General features: G+C 42.0%; 2 protein-coding genes across 3 annotated transcripts; one reads left to right on the forward strand and one right to left on the reverse strand.

Annotated features, from left to right (window-relative positions):
• Nucleotides 1-1348: 1348 nt before the first annotated feature.
• Nucleotides 1349-15984, reverse strand: atp7a (ATPase copper transporting alpha). Its single transcript, XM_070836293.1, has 23 exons — nt 15769-15984; nt 14326-14456; nt 11887-12391; nt 9919-10695; nt 9464-9676; nt 9197-9360; nt 8853-9014; nt 8584-8660; nt 7895-8117; nt 7559-7792; nt 7370-7461; nt 6813-6940; nt 6425-6579; nt 6200-6334; nt 5847-6041; nt 5454-5636; nt 5133-5346; nt 4866-5012; nt 4626-4768; nt 4188-4391; nt 3801-3918; nt 3581-3683; nt 1349-3456 (listed from the first exon to the last, which is right to left on the reverse strand). The coding sequence occupies exons 2-23, from the start codon at nt 14443-14445 to the stop codon at nt 3183-3185; spliced, it is 4566 nt and encodes a 1521-aa protein (XP_070692394.1). The 5' UTR covers nt 14446-14456; nt 15769-15984; the 3' UTR covers nt 1349-3182.
• Nucleotides 15985-17654: 1670 nt separating this feature from the next.
• fbxl3l (F-box and leucine-rich repeat protein 3, like) lies at nt 17655-21512 on the forward strand. 2 transcript variants are annotated; one of them, XM_070837183.1, is made up of 5 exons: nt 17655-17683; nt 19057-19417; nt 19665-19787; nt 20017-20188; nt 20869-21512. In XM_070837183.1, exons 2-5 carry the CDS (start codon nt 19058-19060, stop codon nt 21510-21512), a joined length of 1299 nt encoding a protein of 432 aa, XP_070693284.1. In that variant the 5' UTR covers nt 17655-17683; nt 19057. The 2 variants fall into 2 exon arrangements, with proteins under 2 accessions (XP_070693284.1, XP_070693283.1); XM_070837182.1 differs by lacking the exon at nt 17655-17683 and having other exon boundaries at nt 19040-19417.
• Nucleotides 21513-23220: the final 1708 nt, after the last annotated feature.

Raw genomic sequence — 23220 nt, forward strand, 5'->3', positions numbered from 1 at the left:
GTTATATTTGTCTGTTCAAAGTGAGAAATCTGTGCGCCTCAGTTGTTGCACATGGTTCCATCAGCACACTGATCACCACCTGATCAAGCAGGTGCAGTCTGACAGACGGACATAACTTTAGTTCTGCCCCTGTCCTGCATCAGTCGGTGTTCAGATGATGATGTAAACTGTGTAGTGTGGGCAAAAGGCTGCCATGTTTCTCTACTGGTGTATAGAGTTGATCGTATTTGCGTGCCACATTTACAGTTACAGTATTTTACTGTGTGAAGTTGAACTGTAGGCCAACATCCTATCAGAGAGTCTGTACAACTGGACTATACATGCCAGATTAATCTTTTGGACATTTTAAAATCAGGGATGAGAGGGAAAAAGATGGACTTGAAGCCACAAAACTCACAAGCACTAATCAGCAATATTCGAGCGACCTCGTCCTCATTTTAAAACTTTAAAAATGATTTCAGGATCGATTTAAGCGTTTAAATCATGTCAATCAACTGTTTACATTTTAAATTTAAATACATCATAAATGCTTGTGAACACTGATTTGATTTCATTGCATCTTTTGCTCATCATGGTGTGCAATTTCTGTAAGGTGTTTAATGTTTAATATAATGTAAATCTACTTGCATATATTGCTGTACAAGTAACTTTATTTTAGATCGTCAGTGTTTCCAGAGAGATATTCTGTCGGAGTCGGAGCTGTTCCCTAGCTGGTTTGAAGTGAAGTTTGTAATTCTAGTGTTAAAGGTAACTGAATGTAGCATTTTCCAATTACAGCTGTTTGCGGTGTGTTAGTCCAGAAAAGCACAATGTTGTAACAGACTTCAAACGCTGCACATTTTTAGAACTTGTGAAAACTGTTCAGTTTCCTGACCTCAATGTTTTCAGTGCATCCTTGATCAGTGAGGGAGTAAGTGAGCACTAAATGTACCCTTTGGTAGACATTATTTCTGATTATTCCTCCCTTAACCTCCGACTGTGTCCAATTATTAACCAACTCCTCTTTAAAATGTTCAAAGGCATTAAATTAACCACCTAATAAATAACGCGTTCACAAGCTTCAATCTACCAAATAAAATTGTCAGTACAGCCAAAGCGATACAAATCGACTCAAGAGGAATAAGTCATTTATGGTCTGCATTAATTGAAATGAGTATTTAAAAAAAAAAAAGAATATGACTACAAATGGTATTTGATTGTTTTGCAGTACACTGGGGTGATGTGATGTTTAGCCTAACTGGATGAAATAAAATTGATGAAATCTTGCATCTGGTGCTGTGTGATCATGTTCAAGTGCAGCTGATGGCGCCACGGCGCCATCTTCTGGGTGAAACTGGACAAAGCCCTGTGACTTAACAAAGGCATTTTATTCAAAGTGCAAGGCACATATAGTAATGTTCAGAAGAACTATAAAAGACCACAAACATGGACTTTGTTTGATTGCTCACACAGATCTGAAGCTCTATGGACGTCTTTAAAAAGCAATGCACAAGAACAGCAGATTGGCCAAAATGCACTCAGCAAGCTGTGACGGCTACAGAACATAATGCATCATGGGATAGCGGCAGGAGTCGTTTCATCATCAGAAAGAAATATGGACAAAAACACACACAAGGAAATATCATGGAATAGCTGGACTGTAGTGATTATCACAGCAGATAGTAATGCACTGAATCTCTAATAATTTACAGGAGAAAAAACAAACAGTTCAACATTAGGTGTCTGATTGCAAGATGGAATTGATGTCATCTCAATTTCACATCTTCTACAGCGTGATCTTTATGAAACAATCTACTTAATTCACTCTCAGTAACTTGTTTGGTGGAACTGCTGGGACACAGCTGCTGATCCTGCTGCGTTTCCAAGCCCCCCGTGGGTTTAAAGATGTTTCTTTGATCAAGTGCAACAATGCGAATCAGATGAAAAAGCACAGAAATTAACAAAGAGTTGCATCACCGAAAGAAATTCCTCAAAAGAGTAACAACCTCTTGTCTAGTGTAATGACAGAACACAAACGCCTTTACAATTTGGCCTTTTTTTCAACAAACTGCATCACAGCACAAAACCTTCTCTTTGCAACAAGACAAAATAAAGTAATTTATGCACAAATAGTGCCATGCATGTAACAACAAATCTGACAGAGAACAATGTTCACATTCATTGACAGACACCTTATATCATTAACCAAAGACGCAGGGGGTCGACAACTATAGAAATCTATGACGATAGCCTTCTATAGTGTGCTTCATCATTCACAGTCAGGCTTCTTCACGTCTCTGCTGTGAGTCACTGACCTTATCTCTGTTCACACTTTGTCCACGTGTCCAAGTCCAAGGTAACCTCCGTACAGCGCTATCTTTGGAATGTGTTGGACTTTTTCCAAGGTGGCATTTCAATGGGCACTTATGTAACAAAGACATCTACAACTCACCTCGTTAGCTTCTGCACAAAACAAAACATCTGTTTGCAGCAAATTAAAAGACGTCTTTGATCGGCTGAGTTTTTATGTCTTACCTTACTCAGTAATTCAAAATTTGGGAAATAAATGAAAATTGGCATTTGGATAAAACAATTTTCACAGAAGATATAATGGAAAATAAAGATAAATAAAGGTAATATAAATACTCTGCAATATAATTAAACAACAGTGTTATATATCATTTTCCATGAAAGGAAAATTAGTTAAAGTATAACTCTGTAGTGCCCACTCTCACAAAGGACACCACTGTGAAAATGTCTTTGGATAGATGTTTAAGATTGTACTGGCAAGTGACCACAGTGGCAGAGATGATCATCAGTCTGCTTCCTGGATGTGGACACCTGCTTCAAGTCTCTGGTGATACAGGATGCACACAGAGCGGGCTGGAGGATCAAAGTGTTGTTCAAAGTTGTGAGCTGGAGGGCAGTGACCTCAACAAAAGATAGTCTGCAATTGTAGCAAAGGAAATCACCCCGCTGCATGTTCTGAAGTGCATGTGATCAGCTGGTTGAGCTAAAAGAAAACAGGGGGCATGTGAGCTTTCTTCAAGTCAACACTGCTGCCCTGAGGCAGCTGCAGCCAATGGATGGGCCATTATTCTATGTAACCCTTTTAGCTTGGCATGGCCTGGCCTTGAGTAAATGCTGTTACCGTCTACTTCAGCATACAAAAGTCGCTGCTGGCCAATGTGAGCCTAAAGTATTCAGCAAAACTCCTCCTCACATAGCGCCTCCCCCACCAGTAGTGTGTGTTTGTCGGGCTCACTGAGCACCAAGCTGTTGAGTGAGTGCTTGTCAGAGCGCAGAGAGTTGATGGAGGCACGGCTATAATTGACAATGCGGTCCAGAAGGCTGAGTTTGGGGGAGGGACGGCGCATTTCGCCCATGCCGATGTGGACGCTGACATCGGACAGACTGCCCTGCCGCCTGCTGTTACCCAGTCTGGCCTCCAACTTCTCAGCGGTGGGTTTAGTGTAGCTGAGCAGACGCACGGGAGGAAAGAGAGAAAGACAAATGGTTTTAGATGAATATGCTCAAAAGGGAGAAACACTAAGCGCACACACAGAAAAGGGCCTCAACAAAGCATTAAACATCTCATTACCATTTGAGCAGAAGGGAGGACACAACCACAGAGACAGATGACAGCGCCATCGCAGCCGAGCCCATCCATGGCTGTAACACCAGACCAATGGGAAGGAATACACCTGTGGACAGACACGGCTCACATTACTGCTGTGGGCAAGATTATTGCAATGATGATCAATGGGGTCAATGTGAGGACATCGTTTCAATAAACCTCATCATTGTTTGTAGTCACATACCAGCAGCGATAGGAATGCCAACAAGGTTGTAGATAAGAGCAAATACAAAGTTGATCCTGATCCTCTTGACAGTCTTTTTAGAGAGATCAATGCTGCCCACAACATCCAGGAGGTCATTCTGCCGACAAGACGGAAGAAAGAGTAAATAAAGTGCTGTAATTTAAGTAATATCATGTATCATATCATACATTATTGCAAAGTATGGCATATTGCAGAATCACTTGTATTGGACCTTTGGTATCATGACTGTAGTATATACAGTGCATGTTCTTTGACACTGTGTTTGACAATGAAAAAATATCATGTAATATTAGTTTCATGTAACAAAACAGATGATCGGGATCATGAATTCATGGCAGATGCCATCTTCCGAGCTCAAATGCTCACCCTTATCAACACTACATCTGCTGCCTCTATGGCCACATCTGTCCCGGTTCCTATGGCGATGCCCACGTCAGCCATGGCCAGAGCAGGTGAGTCGTTGACGCCGTCGCCTACCATGGCGACTCTCTTTCCTGCTTGCTGCAGCTGTTCCACCTTTGCCACCTTGTGGGAGGGCAACACCTCGGCGAACACCTTCCTGATACCCACCTGTGGGGGAGACTGACTGGCTGAGAAACACACACTACACAAAATGGTAGATCTGAGTAATATTTTGCTATTCATGTTTTAAATGCAACACTGTGGTTTTATATCACCACTACTACTGCTTTCTTCTCAAACTACATCATTATAAGGTTAAAATCCAGCAACTGATTCAAAAATTTCACGAAAATATCTGATCTTTGTCACGTCATTAGCTCCATGTTCACACTCTCTCCATACCTGCGCAGCAATGGCCCGTGCTGTCTTGCTGTTGTCTCCAGTCATCAGCACAACTTCCAGACCCATGCTGGTCAGGGTGCGGACTGCCAGCTCAGCCTCTGGTTTCACTGTGTCTGCGATGGCTATCATTGCACACAGTGTGTCTGTGCATAAAGGAAAATTCTTAACGATACGAACACATTTTCTCGCCGTATGTTTTAGACAAGAACATAACTCTAAACTTCACTTTGAGCTACTCACTGTCTACGGCTACCAGGACGGCGGTGCGTCCCCTGCGCTCATGCTCCGTCATGGCCTCATCTATATCTGGCCTGATCTGCAGGCAGTTCCTCCTCATCCACTCTCTATTGCCAATCAGGACGACGTAGGCGGCCGACTGGACGAGGCCTACACACAGAGATCACTTGGGTTACACAACAGCAAGAAAACAAAATGGTGACTGACTTTTACTGCAACTGTATCACTATCTAAATTATGTTTCTGTAAACAAGGAGTTTTCTAGCATACTAAGTGGCTGTGGGTCCATAATGAGTGGATGGGACGTGGTGGACATCCTGGTGTCACTGATCTGGACGAGGACGTTGTTGCGCTGGTTGTTATCCTCGCTGTCGCTGTCCGCTTGTTTCAGCAGCGTCTCTGTGTTGCTGACCTGACATCGAATGCCACAGCCCGGCACTGCCTGAAAGTCTGTGCATGCTCCAAGAGACTCTGTGCCGAGCTCCTGGACACATATAGTATTGGATGTTTAATATCACATTTTACAAATTTAGATTAAAAAAAGTGGACTGGTGATCTGAGAAGAGGACTAAATTTGAGCTAGAGACCAACCTGTTTACAGTATTTGGTGATAGCTGATCCCAGAGGGTGTTCGCTGTTGTTCTCAGCTGTACCAACAATGGCCAGCAGTCGGGAACGAGGCATTTTGTTCCCCTCCACAACTATCTTGACTTGGATAACTTTCGGAGCACCATAAGTGATGGTCCCAGTCTTATCGAACACCACTGACTGGACCTGCCCATTAAAGGAGATAAAAATCAACATGAAATTCTACCACGATGAATTTAAAATGTTTTATAGTATTGAATCAGAGTAACATCTAAACTAATGTGATTTTGTGACATAGGAAACCAGAACCATTTCATAATGTGTTTAAATTGACAGTTGGTCTGTTACATATTTGGCTGACTACACAGAGGTGTCAGTATATCATCATCAACACACCTTATGTGCCATCTCGAGTGGCTCTCCTCCTTTTATCAGGATGCCATTTTGGGCTCCAACCCCTGTGCCCACCATGACAGCTGTCGGGGTTGCTAAGCCAAGGGAACAGGGACAGGCGATGCATAACACTGTTATGGAGGCCTGGAAGGCGAAGCGAATCACTGCCTCGGTCCTGGAGATGCTCTTGTCATAACCCTGCAGGAAGGAAATGGGGTTGTTAAAAGTGACATTTAGTTATGTCTAATTTTTAAAAAAATCTGTAAAAAATGAATACAAGGGAATGAATGTCATTTCCTGATGCTATACTGAGTAGCTTGGTACAGTCAGATGTCAAAAATGAAAAGACTACTCACAGGAAAGTATTCCTCCACTAGAGAGAAGTCTAAAAACCCAATGATGGTCCAGGCGATCAGCGTCAGGACGGATATGCCAACAATGAAGGGTACAAAGTAGCCACTGATCTTGTCTGCGTACTGCTGGATGGGAGCCTAAATAAATAAAATGTTAGAAAGGAAACACCTGAGCAAAGACCACCGAAGCAGGCAGACACAGTGCAGATCTCAAACCACGCGATTCACCTTTGAAGTCTGAGCCTCCTCCACCAGTTTGACAATCTGAGACAGCGTGGTGTCCGAGCCGACATGTGTAGCGCTGACGAGCAGAGAGCCGTTCTGGTTAATGGAGCCTGCTATCACAGAGCTGCCGGGCTTCTTAGTCACTGGCATGGCCTCACCTGCAGTTACAAAGCAACAGCTGATCAGAAGCAGCAGGAAACAGGAGCAACTCAAATACTGGAGACTCAAATAATAACCAAAGAATTCCTGTTTCCTAGTACGTATGATGTTTTCATATTCTAAAATGATTATCTGATGGAATACTGATCTCCTGTACTGGCTCATTTGCATATTTTTGTCACCAAATAATATTGAGCCTTTAATTTTCGGTCCTTAACCCACTGCGACCAACCTGTGATGAGAGACTCGTCAGCCATGGAGTGTCCCTCAATGACCCTCCCATCTACTGGAAACTTCCCTCCAGGAACGACTTTCACCACATCGCCCCTCTGCACGAGCTCAACATCCACCTGCTCCTCACTGAACACACACACGGACACAGACAGTAACTATTACTACACCGCTATGTAACAATTTCAGGAAACTGGATTTCTCTCAGCAGGATTTGGGAAAGTGAGTGAGTGTCAGATCAAGATGACATTTCAAATTTATTAGTCTTTTTGTCAAGTTAAGTTCAATGTGATGGAAATAAAACACATATCATCACATATTAGCAACATCTTATTATGACATCATGATATTTCAGGGATGGTTGGTGTTGTTTTCAGAAGATCTTTAAAACTAAAGATTAAATGTGAGTCTGAGTTGGAACTGACAAAAATATTTGTGCTGTTTTTGTCATGCCGCATTAGACCTTTATACTGACATTTTAACAGCAAACATTTACATATGATGTAATCTAAAACCAACTAAAGATATGGGAGGTTATTGCAAGAGAACAACCAGTACCTGAGAATAGACTTGTCGCTGCCGAGGGTGACTACTGTGGCCTCGGTTGCTTGTAGCGACATCAGCTTGGACAAAGCCTCAGACGTCTTACTCTGGATGGAAGGAGGAGGGAACACAAAATCGAAGTCCTGTATTACAACATTTCAGAGGTGACCATTACATGTCGTAGACACGAATCACGAGCTTCACCTTGGCTATCTGTTCCAGCCAGCGTCCCAGGGAAATGAAGACGAAGAGCATCGGCGGTGTGTCGAAGAAGGTGATGGGGTTGACTTTTGCCTTCTCCACCATGGCCACTAGAAGGACGACCAGTGAGTAGCTGAAGGCTATGGAGGTAGCCAGAACTATCAGCACATCCATGTTGGCGGATTTGTGTTTGACTGCTTTGTAGGCTTGAATGTAGAAGTAGCGACCTCCAATAAACTAAAAAGCAGAAGCAGAAAAGCTTGTATTCACTAAACCACAAACATTTGATTCAAACTCTCTCTTCTCTCCTAAAATCTAAATCTGATCCTTCTGATTTACCTGTACAGGCACACAGAAGAGGAAGGAGAGGAGGTTCATGATGGAGAGGCCCGGGAGCAGCTGTCTCTCGAGGAACATGGTTGAGTGATAGTGGTTACGGTCCTCGGCTGTGGCGTTGTGTTGATGTGAAGCATTCATCTGGTGGTCCATGATAATCATGTAGGTCATCATGCCCATCACAGGCACACAGAAAATCAAGCTAATCAGGAACGATTTCCTCCATCTTGGGGAGTAGAGACAGTTGTGCATTAGAAAGTCATTCATTTTAATCTGTAATCTAGATTTTAATTATCTTCTTACAAATGGACAAAGCAAATACATGGAGATTCTTCTCACCATATTAAACACAAGCCTTGTATACAAAGTACCATATAAACAGTTGATGACAAAAATGAACTCATAACCACTCATGGCCTTCATTCCCATCCTATTCCCACATATATTATCATGTTTCAAAACATTACTCCCCAACAAAGTTTGACACAAAGCTTAAGCAAGGCTCCATGTATATTTTCACCGGCACTAATGGTTCAAGCTATTTTCTGAGAAAAGAAAAGGAATAGAAATAGAGTAAAACTAGGATGAATTGTTGAGTTGACGCACTTGCCATGTGAAAAAAAGTTGGATTAAAACTGGTAAAGAAGCATAAATGGGGTCTCTTGCGTGTACACAAACAAAATGCTACTTACTGTCGTATCTCTTTGCTGTGGTCTAGGTGGCTGGCAGTGCGATCTCTCTTTACCAAAGATGCATCGAACCCCAGATTCTACAAATAAAAGCCAAACTTTATCAAATTTCATACCCTTATGATTAGGCACTTCATACAAAAAAGCATTTGATGTTTGACAAATTATCTGGTTTGCATGAATATCAAATCAGTGTTAACATGGCAAACAGGAACGCTGCTACAGAATAACTGAAGCAATGTATAAATAACAGGCAGGCACGGGAATAATACCTCAACCAGCTTGATGATGTCTCGCGGCCCTATGATTTCAGAGTCGTACTTAATGTGTGCTTTGTTGGTTGCCAAGGCAACAGAGGCATATATAATCCCCTTTTCTCTCATGAGGCTGGATTCGATTTTGTGAACACAAGAGGCACACGTCATTCCCCTGACCTGAAAGGAGGTGAAGAGGAGCAGTCAAGGAGAGGAAGGTACACAAATATAATGAAGAGGAACAGATGTGATTCATCTTTCATTTACTGAAAAGCAGTGATGAAAATGCTTACTCATGGTTTTGGAATGTTTCTTGTCTACTTAATAAAGCATAATTTCAAAGCAGCTTCACTGTGACTCACCACTAGTTCCAGGTTTCCATCTGAGCCTTCATAGTTCTCCATAACCGAGGCGGTGAAGCCCAGCTCTTCCACGCACTCCGCTATCCTCCCAGGGTCGATGAGTTCAGGGTTAAAACGCACCTCTGCTTTACTGGCCATCAGCGCAACCAGAACCGAGTAGATACCTGCACAGCATTAAAGATTTTCTCTTTAGTTCCCAGTGAAAACAATGAAATACCATTAATCCTCACTGGACTAACACTTCAATGTTTCAGTGTTTTTACAGACCAGATTCATTCTTGAGGTTTCGCTCGATGTTTGCCACACAGGAAGCACATGTCATCCCTCCAATCTGGATGTAGCACTTAGAGTGTTTGTCTCCGTTGCATCCCTGGGGGGTTTCTTTTTGTAGGTCACCGTCCAGCTGCTTATCTTTCATAGGTGCTAGACTTGAGGACTTTGAGAGACCGGGATCAGGTGCAGTAAGTAAAGAATTCGTCTCTGCAGACAACAAGTGAGCGAAGCAAAAGCGAAGCAAACAGTTAGCTGTGACGTCTCAACCTCACAGTTCAAGTACCCCCACTGGCTGGCTTTCATTAACAGAGACCACTGGTGGGAAGAGATACTCAACTGGTAAGGGGAGCATCCAGAGGCAACAAAGTGAGCTTTAGACTGTCTGCAGGCAAGACTTTTGTCAACACACTACAACATTGACTCAACAAGCACACCATATATTCTCTTACCAGGTAGGAAGGCGTCAAAACCCATGTCCTCTATGGCCTCCTTCAGCTCCTCTGGTGTGGTCAGCAGGGGATCATACTCGAAAACCCCCTGGTGATCAGCCAGAGAGACACGGGCTGACATCACCCCCTTCTTTTGGGAGATCATGCCTTCGATGGACTGGACACAGGAGCTGCATGTCATTCCCTCGATGTGAATATCAACTATGGATGCCAGAGGCTGGGTGAAACAAGGCTGTGAGGCAGCAGGTTTGGCCTGAGTTGCTCTTGCAGGCCGAGGAGATGATAAAGCAGGCGTGGATGATGTCGATACGGGATTGAGAGGGCCAGAGGTGTCCCAGGGCTGCGTCTTGAAGTTTCCTGGAGGCAGTGCCTCAATTGCCTGCTGTAACTGAGCCACTGTGATCTTTAGAGGATCATAGCAGATGGAGGCCATCTCCTTCTCCAGAGAGACCTCCACAGAGGAGACACCAGGCAGCATAGAGATATTGTCTTGGATATTGTTCACACATGAACGGCAGTGCATGCCTTTCACCCTGAGCATGGTAAGTGTCGTGTCTATGAAGATTTCTGTCTCCTCTGATGTGTCTGATGGCGTTGAAACGGTTGGTTTTTGAGAATCAACAAGACGTTTGATTTCGCCGGGGGACAGCTGCAGAGGGCGAGGCTTGGACTTGACAGACGCCTGGAAGCCAGCCATAGCAATCTGGTCGATGATCGTTTGGACAGTGATGAGGTAAGGCAGGTACACAATGGTAGCTTCCTGAGTCTCTAAAACAACTTTGGAGAATAAAGACATGGCAAAGTTATCAACATAAACAAAAAGCACGCAGCAAGCAGAGCAGCAAGTGACTGTGAATGAGAAGATGATGCAGTTAATTAAAATCAATGAGGCACACAAAATATAAACTTCCAGTAAAAGAAGTTTAACACTCATGTCATATTTGCATACATGGCATTTTCTCACATGAAGTGTTCAGTTATTGTAAAACAATTATTTAGTATGATATGAAACTGTGTCCGATCCTTGGGCAGAGGCAACTTGCTTAAAACTTTAGTGGACAGAGCCTTTGCGTTCAGGATTCAGAGACTCTGGAGCGAATCAATAACATCTTTTAAATCTCTTCTTAAAAAGGTCCCATATTATGCAAAATGCACTTTTCAACATAAATACTGTGTGTGCCCCTGGTGTGTCTAGAGACCCTCAAACTATGAGAAAACACCGCCCTCTCTCTTTTTCCCCTGCTCCGTCTTTCTGTAAATGTAAACGCTCCATTTAGATTAAGGGGATCTGTTGAACATGTGACTTCCTTCCTTGTTTTGCTCTTTTAAAAACAGATTGTGCAGAAAGAGGCTGAAAACAGTCTTTTTAACATTATACCGTGTAAACCCTTTTCTAGTTGGACCTGCAAATAGTAAAACAAAAGTATGAACTTTAAAATGAGCAGAATATGGGACCTTTAAAATATACTTGAGACAATCCATATTAATATTAATAATAATGTATTTTTCTTTTTTGTTTTAACAAGGGGACTATGATGACTTAATGATTTATTGATATTATTTTCGTGTCTTGTGTGAAACATTTAACAGTGATTATTACTATTATAAAACATGAGGATAAAATATTTACATGCCAAATTCAATTTGGAAGAATGTATCTAGAATATACAGCCCACAGCTGGCAGCATATACAATCAGTTCATACACAATGATAATTCTGTACTCAGCAACATAATCCTATCCGTCTCCATGTCACTCATTCCAACAATACCAGTGAAAGCATTTTATGAGTCACAGTCAAATCCCACTGTGCAATCTGTTGGTAGTGAACATGCAGCGGGCCTGACGTGCACAATGACATGACAACTGTTATCTGTGAGATGTGCAGCAAATGCATTACAACATCACTTTAGGCTCAGATTGTGAGGTAATATGTGACTACAGGCTTGTAAAGGGGTCAAGTATCACCTTTGATCTTTTCAATTCCTTTCAGTTTTCCAGCCTTCCCTTCAATAACGGTGGAGCAGGAGTGACAGGTCATTCCTTCAATGCGCAACTTCAAGAGCACCGCCCCGCCTCCCGTGTTGTTAGAGGGGGGCGAGGTTGGGCCTACTTGCATTGAACTGCTGGATGTGGGGATCTCCGGAGGCGCTACGCTGGCCACCGCCTCACTCAGCTGCTGCGAAGAAGTCAGGGAAGGAACAAAGGTGACGGTGAGACCCTTCTGGGCCGGGCTCTCTCTGACATCCAGCACTCCCTGAATCTGGAGTAGCTTCTCCAAAGCCTCCTGTTGGGCTGCATGTGTCAGGCCTGAAGTGGGGATCAGCTGGGTATCTGTAGAGACGGGTGTGGCTGTGCTGGACTCTGATAGGCTTGATTCAAAACCCATGTCCTTGATGGCCTCTGTCAAAGATTCTGGGCTGTGCTGGCTGTGGTCAAATACAACAGTGGCATTCTTCTGCTCTAAAGACACCTATAAAATAAAAATAAAGTTATGGGTTAAAGCAGCAAATTCAAAATTCAGCTATCACAGATCTGCATTTGACTTGAGGCTTTTATTCTACAAATAATCAATAACCTTCTTCAAACTAAGAGCAGAATATTTTTCAATAAAATTGTCTAAACATACATTAGTCAGGATTTCCATTTCAAAGTTCTACACTTTTCCAGACTTCTTGGTAGATTTTTTTAGACCATATTTGACATCTGAGGGCAAATAGCACATTGGACATTTCTGTCCAAAGAGGAAGTAAACTAACTAATGCTACCTACACTTATAGCTTCACTTACTACTACTACTACTACTATTACTACTACTAGTTGCTTCACTTACATACCATTTCCCTTAACATATTTAACAAATAATATTAAATTACTGAGACCTCCCTAACTTTTAGTCTCTTCAAGAACCGAAAAAATGAGCTGAAAAACATAAATAACTCAATTTCTTTTCTGATAACTACATCACTCCATAACCCATAAATGTTTGCAAGAAAGAAAAACATTGGTTATTTGTGTCGCTGCATAGTGTTTGTATGCCATTCAATGACACTGCTACATTCTGTCAAATTAATCATGGATGTCCTGATTTGGTACATTTATAAGACACTAGTCGCATAACTGTTGTATAGTCCATGACATACAGGTGTAGAGGCAGATTGTGCTCTCTCACACAGCGGTAAACATTTTGGCTGCACTGGCTGCCCTTTCCAAACACCAAGGAAAACACTGCTTGTATGATCAATTTATTTTTTGAAATGCTAATTTTAAACTTTAGAGAATATACTAGGATCATTAGTCTAGAAAAACTAGTGTTTCTCCATACTTATTCAGACCCACAAATAACTGAAAATCAAATTCCATACTTTTCCATACTGCGCAAGTACTCTGATAAACCAATAACACTATAAAGCACTTGCACTTGCATATGCAGTTTTGCTTGCCTTTTGTGAAGTGCTGGATTCAGGACATTATTTATGTCAGAATATTTGTTTCAGTAACTTATTGAGTTCTCAATTCTATTGATTTCTTTTAGATACTGGACAAAGAATCTTCCTGCCTGATGTGACCATACCAACTTCCAGTTCCATTTAATGTTATTTTTATAGCAATAATGCAAATCTGTCTTGTCACAACAATGCAATAACACAATAACAGTAAAATGGGCCTATGGCCTTGTTCACAGTGTGTTCTGCCAGCACGATGACCCTTAGCTCTTCCTCTTTCAGCAAGAAGGAAACATGTGACACACTGAAGGGATCACTTGACTCAGCCATAAGTTACAAACCACAGTGGGGGTTTAGTAGAAAGCTGCCTGTTGGATTAACCTTTTATTTTCTGAGAATGAGAGACGGGGGAGGGCCAAGAATGAGACAATGAGTGTTGTACCAAGACAATTCACTCCTCATAGATCATGTCTACATACATTAACTTAAAATGACCCACAAACTAAATTTTCTTGAGACACAAATGACATTTCCTGTGGGTACAGACTGCTTATCGACCTGCTGCCACAGCCCTGCAAAGGGCAGAGCTCTATCTGAACACACTATTAGGTTATCCTCTCATTTAGCATCAGCCTGAGGGGTAAACAAAACAGCAGACCACTACTATTGCCATTTAGCTATCTCACATGGCTACGTCGATGTTACTTACTTTCCCGAGGGTGTAAGACTCTGGAATTGATCAAACTGTATTACCCTAAAATGGGCAGGGTCATTTAGTTAATATAATAATATATACATATCTGCCTTTTCCACGCAGCTTTAATATTCTGTTTTAAAATACAGATTGCATGTTACAACATCCATGGTGGTCAGTTCAGATCCTATTTTCAAATTGAAAGTGCCATGCAAGAAATTTTAAGTCACCAAAAAATGCTGAATGACTTGTAAACATTGCATTTACCTTTATATGTATCACTCCGGGGAGAGACCCAATGCGCTGCTCTATGGACTGGACGCAGGAGCCACAAGTCATACCCTCCACTCCAATACACACTGAACACAGACTGACTTTCTGCGTCATGATTGCTTCGTCTAAAAGGACGCAAGAAGGACAACATTTATTGTCTAACATGCAACTGCAAGTCTTTGGCTTTTAAACAAGAACACAGAAGGAAAGTATCACAAAGTAAAGGTAGATGATGAAAGAGACAGGTATGATCTTCTCTCAAAATGTAAAATAGAAAACCAGGCAATGAAAAAACACACCATGACAGTCATGTTGGGATATTGAGGGGAAAAAACAACACAAGAGTGAGTTGAGCTCACATTTGCAATATGGCACTATGAATGACTATAAACCAAAATCTTTCATTATAACATCAACAGTCATATATAATTGAGAAATGTGGGAGCTAATAGTTATTTGTACTTTCAACTTTGAACCTCAAAACCATGAAAATACATGAAAACCTGAATACACACTATATTATATAGTAATATATAATATCACTTCAAACCATTATTTCCTCTTCTGTTGCTTTCTCTTGACAAAAAGCAAAACAAAACAAAACAATGCTTCTTTGTACGGAGAAAAGAATGAAGAATGTAAAATCACACAGGACGTTTATTATGTCTGCGTTTCCTTGCTTGGATGGAGCAATGTGGTTACCAAACCACTGCTGTCATGCAACAACAGATTGAAAATTGAAACATTGCATCACTTTGATTAACCTACAATAACCTCCAGTTCAGCAATGCACAACACTGACAGACACATTTAGGGAGAATGAAAGGCCAGTAACTTTACTGTACCTCAACTCAGGTTCCCCCTTTACAACTGAAATATGGCTTCTCTTGAGATCTGAGAGGCACTTGGATCTTTGTACTCCATAATGCTCTTATGTATTACAGCTCTTTTGGCCATCTAGTCACAGACTGAGTCTCACTGTATTATACTTCAGACAACTAATGAATGTCGTTCAAACACAGAAGGCAAATGCAAGTCAGTCACCATTACACTGCATAACTAAATGAACAGAAAACCTGTTTCTGATGCTCCTAGTAAGCATTTACAGTCACACTAACCGGCTACAGTCAGTATCTACATGAAACCAGCTTGTTAAGCTAGTTAGTTAGTTTGTTTTGTGACTTTGTGGGTAAGATGTTCTTACTTTTACACTTCATTTAGGTAAAGTTAAGGCAGCTAACACTAAGCTAGCCTGACAAAGCTAAATACTTAACTAGTTAGTTCAACTTAATGTTAGCTGTCACCTCAAACAGCAATGTATAATCTTTTTAAAGTCAGCTGAGGTGACAAAGTGAGCATGTACATTTCCTTAACCCGTTAAACAAAATGTGTGGTATGTATGACACAGCTAGTGTTAGCATGAAAAGAAAAACTTACCTTATTCAAGGGGAAGTAACCAGTTAGCTACAGGCTACTGACGCTGGTTGTCAAGCTGTGTGGCTAAAGTGAGCTAACTTCTCCTCTTCAGCCTACGTTACAAGCACTCAGGCAGGCACGTCGTGGCATCGCACTGCCTGTAAGGAGTGACTGGGAGCTCCAGAGATAGTTTTCAGCCTGTTAAATCAAAACTCAGCTCCGTCAGGCTGTTTTTGTTTCTTCTTCTCATGCCGACGTACTGACGCCTGGACGCGGCTGCGTCAGCGCCAGGGGGCGGAGCTACGTGGGCGAATCAACAGCCGCAGGAAGGTAAGTTTACCCTGGATTTCACCTGTCAGGCTGTATTTACTGTCATGACCCTAACGGCTGTTACCACTCCGGCAATACTCACCTATTAAATCAATGTCTTTGCCTTTGTTAGATTAGTTATCATAGAGTAGTCGTGATTTTTTGTTAGATATGCATTGATGTGTTTGCTAAGGATACCGCCTGCGATTGAAGTGGGAGCCTTACAGGGAAGCAGTCAGGGCATTTATGAGTTCTAATGGTTTCTCATCTCCTTGACTCCTTTGTCCTTTGTGTTGTTCTCTTGTGTTGTCCAACCAGTCTGTGTCGCTTTGTCATCACCTCTGTATGAAGAGGAATCCAGTGTTTCTGTCAAGTTCATACATACTGTAGCTTGATATGACTCGAGGCACCTTGCACTGTGTTACAGCTGCACACTGGCTGCCCTCATGGGGGCGCAGCCGCTTCAAACAGGGCAAACTCATGTCCAGGTCTGACTGATCCTGCATGAGGCAAAAATTGCTCTGTTGATAAAATTGCACCTTCCCTCTCTATAGGTGGCTACTGGACCAATTGTGATGAAAACTGGAGGACTGAGGCGTCTTGTTAACTGACCAGAGGGGTCCTGCTTTATTTGTGGGGACATTACCTGCTTCAGTTGCTGACTAAGAGGTCAATGCTGCAAAAATGTTGCATGAGTCAGCTCCCAATTGAGATTTCCAAATAACTAGCACTTCCTCTTAAATAAGTCTGCTTCACCGTTTCCCAATAGCTACTGGTCAGATGATCATTTTTGAGTCTCAGCAAAATGTATAAAGATGAAATAAACAAACTATTTTTGTTGATTTGACTCACTCTTCCTTATCTGGGTTTGCCAAATACCAAGTTGAATGCACACAACCATTGACAGCACATACACAATATTACTCAGTTTAATAAACAATGACAGGTTAATAGAATAAAAGTCATCAGGATAGACCATTTATTTTGATTTTTTAATGGTGTAATCTTATGTATTTAGTATAATATACCAGGGGTACTGTTTCATCAACTTAAAGAGTCTAAACTAAATAAATAAACAGGCATGGCATTTAATCTGCAAATGTTTGCAATACAAGAATGAAAAGATTTTACTCAGTGTAATTTCCCATTAATAGCCAGTTTTACGTCTCTCTCTCTCTCACACGCACATTTTGACACACTGACCTACTTTCTCAGCACGCGTGCACATATCTTTTGCACTCATGGGTCACGACTCATGACAAGACGATAATAAACACACACACACACATACAAACATACACACATAAATAAACGAGTTCAACTTTAGTTTGACTGTGTAACTGCCTTTAATAAGGAAGCATCAGTGTCCCCCTCAGGCGGAGGTAAGTCCTCTGTTTCTGCGTGCATGCCTTTGGTTGGAGCACACCCATGTTTTCCTCCGCTCACGTGTACAAGCTGTCGCTGCAGCAGAGGAGAGCTTATTATGGGAGCTGCTCCTGCTATCCTATATCAGCACCAGCCAGCATTTCCTCTGCAGACATCTGCAGCCATGGCTCCGGGTGAACGCTGCCTCCTCCGCCGGCAGAGCACAAAACCGAGAGGAGAGTGTTGTTTTTAAGCGGTTTAAGTAAGTATCATGAGCTTCCATGGTGTTTGTTCTGTGTTTACGTTGATCTGTGCTTTAATGTTTGTGTAAACGTGTTTACCTGGTGCCACAGGTGGTGTTTTTCTATTCAGATCAGATCAGCTTTCATTCACAGAAACGCACTTTAGTGTTAATGTGCACAGTGTTAATATTGGGATCACTGGAATTACTTTAATATAAGTAGCACAGTTAATATTATTAACTGTGTCTTTGTTGAGTTGTTGAGTTAAGAGAGTATCAAGCTTAAAAAATGTTGTAAATTATTATTTATAGGCTGAACCAACATTATGTAAACTTGTTCATTTGCTGGTGGAACTGGTTGCTGAAGCCTCAGAACAGGTTTTGTTTGTGAAAAATCAAGATACATATAATGAAACTCTATTCAGAGGACCTTGACTCTCAAAATAAATAGGAATGTCAGCTCCCATTCAGATATAGACTGCAATGCTGTGGAAAATAGGAGCCCCAAGTTATGAACCTAATGTCTAATTTCTGAGTGGATGACATGGAGGAGGTGAGGGAGAGGGTTTAGACTGATGGTGCATGCATGCATCAGTTTGCTGTTATTCAATATCCAATTTAATTTAGTTGACTGTTTTTGAGTAATGATAGATGCACCAGTACAGGTTCTATCATCAATGGCAATTTTCATGTTGACATGATCAGTTGTTCTTCTTTTGTAAACCAACATTAATTCAGCTTTGTCAGTGTAAAAAAACAATATTAGTTCAAGAAGGGCTTTTTGGATTTTTTAAAAAATGAGAGCCAGATTAAAGATTTAGTGTTACAGTACAGGAGGACAGACACAGTACATACAGTGAAGAGATCATTTTGGAGGCTGGCAAATGAGTTTTAATTCAGTAAACAATGAGAGAACACGTGCAGCTTTCAATGCACTTTGCATTTTCACTGAAATTAGAAGTAGATTTATTAGGTGTCATCTGTGTGATAAAATGAGCCATTAGTTTAATTAAGACTTTCTATTGATTCTTATTGATTTATTAGAGTGTGTGAAAAACATCTAAAAGGGTAAAACATTTAAAAAACATTCTCAGTAATGATACTATATATATATATTTGGGACACGGGGGTTAAAAGCACAGGGTTGAGATGAAGGCCTGCTGAAAGTGTAACTTACCACTTGAGGTCTTATTATTAATAAGCAACCATCATCTTATATGTGAGAAAACTAACCTTATTTTTGGTGAAATTAATAATCCTCCCAAACTCTGCATAGTTTCAGCCACGACCTGATCAGTGCAGGTTACACGTCTCTCTCAGATTGTAATACACCATATATGATTTTACTGTTTGGATTTAAAATTTGAACAACGAACAATGTCAATTTGTTTCAGGATGAAACGAGGAAGGACAGGTCTCAGATCAAAGTGCGAGGCCTTCTCCTCCTATAGGGAAAAGGCGAAGAGGCAGAAGCGGGGGGCGTCCGGCTTCACCCTGACTCCAGCACAGGATTGGGGTAATCTGCCCCATCACGTCGTCCTGCAGATCTTTCAACATCTGTCCCTCGTGGACCGGGCCAGGGCCTCGTCTGTGTGCCGCTGCTGGAATGACGTCTTTCACACCCCTGACCTGTGGAGGAGGTTTGAGTTTGAGCTCAACCAGCCGGCCACTTCCTATCTGCGCTCCACTCACCCTGACCTGATTCAGCAGATCATCAAGAAGCATGCTCAGCACCTGCAGTACGTCAGCTTCAAGGTAAGAGCCTTTCCTGCTGTCACCTATTTCCCCTCTCCTTTCACCTCCTCCGTTTTCACAGCTGTCTTAAAAAACAATATGTGCCTGCCTTAATCCAAACCATCTGCTGCACAACTGATCGTGACTCATCAGCTGTCTCTGCATTAGTGGGCTTAGCACATCCAGGCTGAGATTATTCCTACGCCTCCATCTCTCCATTCCTTATTTTGTGTTTTACCTAAATGATGAATCACTCCTGATAAATCAGGTGGACAGCTGCACAGAATCTGCAGAGGCGGCCTGTGACATTCTCTCCCAGCTGGTGAACTGTACCATTAAGACCCTGGGGCTGATTTCCACAGCACGGCCCAGCTTCATGGACGTGTCCCAGGTAAGAGATTGCCTGTGCTTCCCATGCACATTCCAACACTTCCACTGCTGCGCTATTTGTTATGCACAAAGAGCTGGATCAGTTACATTAAGGGAGTAATCATCTCTCTCATCCCTCATAGTGAGTTACTGTAAGAAAATATTCTGCAAAAACTCTACACATTTATTTGGTAAGAATACAAATGCTGTAAGACGTGCCGGTTAAATCAGTCTAGCTTGTCCCTCCTCAGGCCCACTTTGTGTCTGCGCTGACGGTGGTGTTTGTCAACTCCAAGTCCCTTTCCTCTATCAAAATTGATGATACACCAGTGGACGACCCGTCCCTGAAGGTGCTGGTCGCCAACAACAGTGACACCCTGAAGTTGCTGAAGATGAGCAGCTGTCCGCACGTCTCCCCAGCAGGTGGCTATACTTTTTCAAAAGGAATCTCCTTGTTTTGCTTTTGTATATATATATTACATGTATCAGTAGACAGCAGATTGGAAATGACAAGAGAGAGAAATGATAAGCGATAAATTATCACTGGCTGGGCTTGAACTGGGACATGGCAAGTATATGTTCAGTTTCTTGAGTTTCTAGGCCACCAGAATTCTCCATTTTGCTTTCCATTGAGACTATCTCACAGCATATGCAAGCCAAATAAGTTAAACAAGAGTCAAACTGCTCTTAGGCACACCATGACAATGCTAGTACCTGCTGATTAGCATCAAACATAAAGTATGGGTGAGGCTTATGGGAATGTCTTTACATTACATTGCAGATACATGATAAGCCAAAGTACTCTAAGTATGTAAACTTTGACATGATGAAAGCCAAAAGCGATGCAGTTCATCCTGAGGTGAACATGAACGTGTTCACCAAAAAATAGTAGTTGAAAAACAAAAATGGTGTTTGTAGAGGCAAAGTCAATAAAGCACCAAAATCAGTAGGATTCATCCTATGGGGACCACAAATGTCTCGTCAAATTAATGGCAACCCACCCAATAGTTGTTGAGATATTTCTATCTGGACCAAAGTGGTGGTCCGACCCACTGGCTTTAGAACCACACAGATTATTTGACGGCCTGACTTTCTGTCCTCAGGTATCCTGTGTGTTGCAGACCAGTGCCACGGACTCAGGGAGCTGGCGTTGAACTACCATCTGCTGAGTGATGACCTCTTGCTTGCCCTCTCCTCTGAAAAGCACGTCCACTTGGAGCACCTGCGCATCGACGTGGTGAGCGAAAACCCCGGCCAGACACATTTTCACACCATCAAAAGAAGCAGCTGGGAGGCTCTGGTCCGACACTCACCCAAGGTCAACATCGTCATGTACTTCTATCTCTACGAGGAGGAGTTTGAGCCCTTCTTCAGAGAGGAGACTCCAGTCACCCACCTGTACTTTGGCCGGGCAGTCAGCAAAGAGATGCTGGGCCGCATCGGACTGAACTGCCCTCGGCTGGTGGAGCTGGTGGTGTGCGCCAACGGCCTTGAGCCCCTGGATGAGGAGCTGATCCGCATCGCTGAGCGCTGCAAAAGCTTGACGGCCATCGGGCTCGGAGAGTGTGAGGTGACCTGCAGTGGCTTTGTGGAGTTTGTGAGGATGTGCGGGGGCAGGCTGACTCAGCTGTCGATCATGGAGGAGGTGCTGATCCCAGACAGCAGCTACAACATGGAGCAGATCCACAGTGAGGTGTCCAAGCACCTGGGCCGCATGTGGTTCCCCGATATGATGCCCACATGGTAGGCTGACATGAGGCCAGAGGGGAAGGCGGTTAATGAAGTTCATGTCTTCTATGGACACGTACTACGATGATGCCGACATGAGAGACATTTTTAGCAGAGTGTGTCCACAGTTATCAGACTGCTGTGTGATGAGATGAAATGAGGTGAGAGACAGATTCTCTGTCATCTCTGCTCTTGGCTGGTTTACTGGAAGGTGGGTCATTTGTAAAGCTGTCACTCTTATATTTTACCTGCAGTGAATCTGGTGTGAAGCTAATATTGTTCTCTGAAAATGTTTTCTCACATAAAAACATTGGCAGATCGATTTCTGTCTGGCTATCTTGCAGCTAGCAGTGTTCTCTCTATGCATAGATAGTGCCATCTGAGATTGTGGCCGGTGTAGGATCTCAATCTCCAGTCACTCACTGCAACCTTTCAACCATTGTGTGTAAAGGATGGGGATCTGCCATCTGCTGGTTGCTTCTGTTACAAGCATCACATCTCAGCATTCACACTGAACAGCATCTCCTACGCTGAAACAACTTTTTAAAGGAAAGTTCCTCCTTCTTGTACTATGTTATCAGTGTATGTCGTATTTTGTGGTGAAATGTTGTTCTTTACCTTTAGTCTCAAATCGCCTCATCTACTCCTGCTTAAGTTTGTGATTTCTTACATTTCCTATCCAGTCTTCTTGGCCTCAGTGCATCCAGCCCATGGTAGGAAGCACGTTGACAATAGTTATACTAGAGAGAGAGAGAACAGTTGAGTCAGATCAAGAGTCACACCTTCATGTAAAACACAATGGGTCCTTTGTAATCTTGTCTATTTATTTATGTTTGTGTCCGCAGAGACTACAAAATAAATGATAGAGCATAACAAGGTGTCTATATATATATATATATATATATATATATTATATTGCACAGCGCCACTGGAGGTGTCTCCATGTGACGTTTGTCGTTATTGTCATCTTCTGAATTTGTCTCTTAATCCTCAAAAGTGAGATAACAAACAGTTTTTATTGTTTTTTTTATTATTTATTTATTATTATTTTATTATTTTTCATTATAGATGGACTTCCCTGTTTATAGAGGAGCACAGGCTAAAACAGATGAAGGCTTCCACACCAGATGTCTCTTTTCTATTAGTGTATTGAATAAAACAGGCCCACAGTATCCAGTGCCACACTGTACCACATGAAACACAAAAACTACTGTAAAAATTTGCCTTGCATCTGTTAATTTGTCAATCAAATGTGAACTATTTATCACATGTTTACATGGTTTTCATGTATGTGCAGCAGTGATAGGGTTGCTCAGGTCTGGAAGACGTCTGCTTCAGTTATTTTATTCATGCTGTATTTGAAATAAAATAATTCAATAAAAATGTGTTTGTTTAAATTAGATGTTGCATGTTCTTTTGTCTCTAATACAAACCAAATGCTTTAATGTCTGTTTTTCTGACTTTGTCCCATTTGACCTTTCCGCAGCTCTTCATTTTCAACACTAGAGCGCAGCAATGATCCAACTGGAGGCTGTGGGACCTTATATAAGCAAGGCTGCTACTGTAGAATGAAGTATGCCAATGATAACTCAGCCCTTTTTTACAAGTGGATTCTGCTTGTGCACACTTAATTTCCATAAAAAAGCACCAGACTTTATAGCTTAGAAGCCTTTTGCTCTGATTCGTCAGACCTTACCTTGTTAATGTATTTTACACACACACACACG

This window comes from Pempheris klunzingeri, chromosome 9 (assembly GCF_042242105.1).
Source record: "Pempheris klunzingeri isolate RE-2024b chromosome 9, fPemKlu1.hap1, whole genome shotgun sequence".
Taxonomy (NCBI): Eukaryota; Metazoa; Chordata; class Actinopteri; order Acropomatiformes; family Pempheridae; genus Pempheris; species Pempheris klunzingeri.

Excerpts from the sequence above, each read along its gene's own strand:
- atp7a (XM_070836293.1), bottom strand. The coding sequence starts at position 14,445 with ATGACGCAGAAAGTCAGTCTGTGTTCAGTGTGTATTGGAGTGGAGGGT. Across the intron at positions 7,793-7,894 it reads TCTTCTGTGTGCCTGTACAG|TTTATTGGAGGTCGCTACTT; the intron begins GTAAATCAGAAG and ends TCTGCTTTTTAG. Across the intron at positions 5,347-5,453 it reads TCACCAAATACTGTAAACAG|GAGCTCGGCACAGAGTCTCT; the intron begins GTTGGTCTCTAG and ends ATATGTGTCCAG.
- fbxl3l (XM_070837182.1), top strand. The coding sequence starts at position 19,040 with ATGTCAATTTGTTTCAGGATGAAACGAGGAAGGACAGGTCTCAGATCA. Across the intron at positions 19,788-20,016 it reads GCTTCATGGACGTGTCCCAG|GCCCACTTTGTGTCTGCGCT; the intron begins GTAAGAGATTGC and ends GTCCCTCCTCAG. Across the intron at positions 20,189-20,868 it reads TCCGCACGTCTCCCCAGCAG|GTATCCTGTGTGTTGCAGAC; the intron begins GTGGCTATACTT and ends TTCTGTCCTCAG.